The sequence below is a fragment of the Phaethon lepturus genome, unplaced genomic scaffold (assembly GCF_000687285.1).
Source record: "Phaethon lepturus isolate BGI_N335 unplaced genomic scaffold, ASM68728v1 scaffold10756, whole genome shotgun sequence".
In the NCBI taxonomy this organism is placed as follows: Eukaryota; Metazoa; Chordata; class Aves; order Phaethontiformes; family Phaethontidae; genus Phaethon; species Phaethon lepturus.
The window spans coordinates 360-5,296 of NW_010545554.1; the positions used below are offsets into that span (position 1 = coordinate 360).

Genomic DNA, 4,937 nt, shown 5'->3' on the forward strand with positions numbered 1-4,937 from the left:
GTAGCCTTTGTTTAAAAGTGACTGTAATGTAAAATACTTACCTTTCAGGGTTTATTTGTAAACCAAGTCTTAACAATCTGTCTCTGCATTCCTTTCCTCCTATTTGATAAAAACCTTATCCTTATAATTCATGACCCCAGGAATCACTTGTCATGAAGATGAATTCTGGTACTTGGGGACCCAAGTCTGTTTTTCCCAGTGACAAAAGAAAAGCAGCTGCTCCCACCTTTCTGAGGGGAAGGGGTCGCTGGGAAGGACAGTTGTAGCAAATGCATCTGTGGGCAAAGAGGCAGCAGCAGAGGAGAAGCAGATGAAAGCTGTATTAGATATTGAAGCTGAGGGTTAAATAAAACCAAATGGCAAAAAATGCTGTTTAAACATAACTTGCACTATATCAGCTGAAGCAGCCCAAAACATAGAGACTGCAGCTCCCCATACCACTGGAACAAGTTCTGCTTTTCATTTCTCTGATGAAAAAACTTAGCTCTTAGATTTTAAAAACTCTCGATATCCACCAAATAAAACATAATTTATAATGGTTCATAATTAAGGACTGTGTCTTCTAGATGTATAGTGTTTCCCGCAAGAGAAAACAGACTTGCATGTTCCTTTCAGGCAGCTTCTTTGTGAAAAAAGTAAAGCTAGTAACATTAAATTTCATATTTGTGTTGGTTGGGTGGTGCCATAGTTACATCTGAACTTCTTTCAGATGAGTGAGATGAGATACCCAGGGAAGCAAGAAGCCACTTCCCGCGATACCACGTGGCAGATCTGAAGGATCCGCACAGGGCAGTATTAGGCCCAGGAAGTCGGGCAGGACACCCCTCCCGCACCTGCCTCTGCAGCCATACACCCCCAGAGTACGGACCTGCTAAAGCCACAGCTCAGCTCTGCTTGTTTGAAAGGCTGTAGGTAGCTACACCTCTGTGTTGAGTCCCTGAGTCAGTGTCAAAAAACATGTGCTCTCCAAACAAGCTCCTCCATGCTGCCAGTAACCTGTTTCAATTTTCCTAATAATGTAGTACAAGGCAGTTTTTCCCACCCTGGTCTTTTAGGGAAATTCTTCAGAAAAGAGCGTTTTAATTTATCTCTTCTAAGCAGCGTTTTATTTTAATTGCTCACAGTGCATATTTTTACCTCCTGTATATATTAGCTATGAAACTACAGCTCAGGGAGGGGAATCTCAGAAGGTCTGTCTTGCACTGTTTTCCCTTCGTTTTCCTCCCACCCCTGTGGAGAAAGATAAGCTTTGTACTTTAGGTTCCCCCAGTTGTGCCCTTTATCATGTCAGTCCTTTCCTCTGACCCTGTGAAATAATTCAAGCTTTGCACTTTGATTTACATCAATCTTTTGTCTATTACAAAAAAAAAAACCCCAAACGACCCCACCAAAACAAATGAAAAACTCTCATAACTATCAAAACCAAACCTACAGGATCCCCCTGATATTGAAGGCTGCCTATCTATTGACCTTCGCATGCACTGGAACAAGTTACCAGTGAAGAGAGGAGATGAAACTGGCTGCAGCCTCTCACTTCTCTGCCTAGACAGATAAAGACAGGGGCTTTAAATTTCTCCAGCAAAAAAAGATGCCACTGAACTAGAGCAAAGGCAATTTTTCATTTTCTATGAACTCTACACCACAGAGAGGCTGCAGCAGCGCAAAGTACCACATGCTTTTCTGTTGTTCAACTTGGAAAAAAGGAACTTTCAACAACTCCCTCCAGAACACTGGAATACTAGCTGATTAAATGCAAAAGGAGAACAGGTTTAAAAAACTTTTTAATTTCTATTTGATCTGCATTCCAAAACAATTCAAATATGTTCCATTTACTGTAGAGAGAGGCAAATTCTTTCAGAAATTTAATGCCAAGTTCAACCTGTTTTACTATACAGCACAAGCTTGCCAATTTGATGGCATAAAGTTTTTTTTAAAAAACACACACACACCCCCAACTCTTTATTAACCTCTCAAGACAGAAATGTGCATTTTAGCTACGTTCGGTTATGGACGGTACATTAATCCATCCAGCAGAAGTAACATCTGGACAGAGGTCAGGTAAACTCTACGCTTTCTCATAGTGGCGAACAGCAACCACATCACCAAAGGTGAGAGTCTGCAAGTTCAAGGAAGAGACAGACGTGTTAGATGCTGGACCATCTTCTGTAATGACTTAACACATATGAAGAAGCCTATGCTAGAGCAAGGTTGGTTTACATGATTTAATTTATAGAAAAACAAATCTGTCTAGATTATTGATATTTTAAATGAAGAGGCAGCAAAACCTTAGTTATTGTTCCCATAATAAATGTAACTTTCTCCTTGCTACTTTCAAACCCAAGAAGCATATAATGCACATTTACAAGGCAACTCAAGTGAGGGTAAAAATGGCTGTTCAATTTTTCTCATTTTTGTGAATATCATTTCTTAAATATAGAATTGTTTAATACAGATTTGACACTTATTTTCCCAAAGCTGATCACACTCCAAGATGTGCAATCTAACAATCCAAGTCCTTGATACCCATATTCTATACTATTATGCGTAGGCATATACTTGGAGAACCTTGTATTAAAATAAATGCATTCTGTGCACTTATGTAGCTAGAAGTACCAAATATTTTAGTCGCTGCAGTTGTGCAGAACACTAACTACAGTGTGAGAGTTATGGAGGTATTTCCTGAAGTGGAACACAGCATCTCACCATGTTCAAATTTGAAAGGAAAAGGTTTTCTGCGTAAGTGTGTAGCTATTTCCAAAAACAAAGCACGTATTTTCCCTTGAATTGCTTGTCACATTGTGTTGCACTGACTGTATGCTTTAAGGTTTTAATTCTTTGGAAGTTTCCATCCATACAGATACTCTCTGAAGTATTTAGACAACAAGCTAACTGGTTTTCTCCAACAACCAAGTCACATAAATTAATATAGCTGAAGAGGGGTTTTTTTTTTTTTGAAAGTTACATCTCTGTGCCAAAAATATGCATACATTAGCTATAGTAACTTACACCATTTATTCACCTCATACTCTTGTTCCTGAAGAGTTGGGAAAAGAATGTGAATTTAGAATAAGACTTTTCTTCACACAATTGCTGTTTATTATTGTTTTTAACAAGATACGAGCAATAAACCCTTTATTATGAACTATGAAAATGCTATTACTCCTGCAATATTGTAATTTCCTAGTGAAATACTTGTTCTGTGTAATTAAATATTATTTATGTGTGCATATATATCTATGAAAAACAAGTTTTTAAAGAAATCTAAATTAACACTGGCAACAGATCATTGTCTATATAATCAAGAACTCTGTATTGTTTCCAGCTCACCAGGACTTTTTTTTTTGCTTAGGCATTTCCACAAACACCAGAAAGAACATATACACTGGAAATCCACAAGCTGGCCTGCCTAAAACCATTAGCAAATTTTCAGCTGTCAGTAAAAGATGCAAAACAAAACAAAATAAATATTTGAAAAAATCTCTGCTAGCTTTCCCCACCAATTCGTTTAAGGTTTTGCATACAAGTAACACTGTCTGTTCGTAAAGCTTGAGAGAAATGTGAGGAGTGTGAGCGGTATATATGAATGCTCAGTGAGCTTTATACTTACCATTACCATTTTGCCATCCTTTATTTCTCTCACAAAGTTTGTTTCTTTGCCGTCCCACTTCTGTACATGCACTAGCTTGTCTCCGTCCAGGGTCACAACTGACTGAGATACCAAGAAACACAAAGACATTCATTTGTTTGGGGTATTTGGGAGTCTGCTCACACATTCAGCATGCACTATTCTATTGAATTCTCTTCAATAGATGGATGTGGATCTAGAATGATAAAGTAGTCCCAGCCATTTTAAAGCCAAGCCCATGAATCATCCTCATTTTAAGCATGAGCTCCATGCAATTCTTGTTTGTGTCAAAGGATGAAAAAAGTTGTTTCCTCTGAGTTCCAGACTCACAAGAACCACCGTTTCAGACGTGCTTTGGGATAACGTTTATGTTAAACCCCCAAAGATGCAGGGAGGAAGGCATTTCCCCATTTTGACTGGAAAAAGTTATGCCACATGATGTTTGGACTGAACGAAAAGCGGGCAGCTAACACCACTCTGCTACTCTGGAAGGGGGCTGGCGACCTAACACAGCGCTTCAGACAAGACACGGCACAAGCAGGAAAGTAAGGTGCAATCTTGTCTTTTTTTCCCTGCCCTTCACAGTGCTACAACTGGCAGTAGCAGAAGTGCCTTTTTTTTTTTCCTTTGACTCTCACAAAGATACAGCCTCGGGGGCGGGGAGGAAGAAGAGAAGAAAGAAGCCACTGCAGCCCGAGAGTTCACTTACTTTGCAGTTTCTGTCATCGGGGGTAGTTTCATCAAATTCCTCTCCAAGTTTAAAGCTGATTTCTGTATTTTTGAAAGTGCTCTGAGTCCTGATCACTACTTTGTCCCCCTCGCTGCTGATAATCACGGTGGGTTTAGTCACATTCCCCACCTGCCGTGTGGCAAACCCCACTCCTAGACCATCAAGGGAAAAGGGAAATCCATCAGACATTCGCTTTTTTCATCTTTTTTGCCACACACCCAGGTACAGAAATCTCTTCCCGCGCTCTACAGCTTTAAGCTATCGCAATGAAATGCTACTTTCTGCTTCGCCTGTGCCCTTACACCTAAAGTATCCATACTACAGGCAGTCTCCTCCACACAGGTGTAGCTCTGTATCCTCACTCACCTCCAGCACCGCGACAAGGCACCCAAATTCAGGAGCAGGGCAGCGGAGCGGGCGGCACTCGCTTCTGCTGCTGCGGGTTTCAGTTCCTCAGCGCTCCGAAATAATTATTTCCCCCTCCCCCCCTTTTATTTCAAGATTTATCAGCAGGCGGCATTTGCCCCTCTTTCATTCCGCTCTCCCTAACCCCGGGGCATCTTCTCCGGCACCCCCCGGCTG

General features: G+C 40.7%; 1 protein-coding gene across 1 annotated transcript; it reads right to left on the reverse strand.

Annotated features, from left to right (window-relative positions):
- Positions 1–1,760: 1,760 nt before the first annotated feature.
- FABP7 (fatty acid binding protein 7, brain) lies at positions 1,761–4,544 on the reverse strand. The gene is made up of 3 exons (XM_010288996.1): positions 4,335–4,544; positions 3,608–3,709; positions 1,761–2,116 (listed from the first exon to the last, which is right to left on the reverse strand). The coding sequence occupies exons 1-3, from the start codon at positions 4,542–4,544 to the stop codon at positions 2,066–2,068; spliced, it is 363 nt and encodes a 120-aa protein (XP_010287298.1). The 3' UTR covers positions 1,761–2,065.
- Between the last annotated feature and the right edge of the window lie 393 nt (positions 4,545–4,937).

Excerpts from the sequence above, each read along its gene's own strand:
- FABP7 (XM_010288996.1), bottom strand. The coding sequence starts at position 4,544 with ATGTCTGATGGATTTCCCTTTTCCCTTGATGGTCTAGGAGTGGGGTTT. Across the intron at positions 3,710-4,334 it reads CCGATGACAGAAACTGCAAA|TCAGTTGTGACCCTGGACGG; the intron begins GTAAGTGAACTC and ends TTGGTATCTCAG. Across the intron at positions 2,117-3,607 it reads AGGATGGCAAAATGGTAATG|ACTCTCACCTTTGGTGATGT; the intron begins GTAAGTATAAAG and ends TTGAACTTGCAG.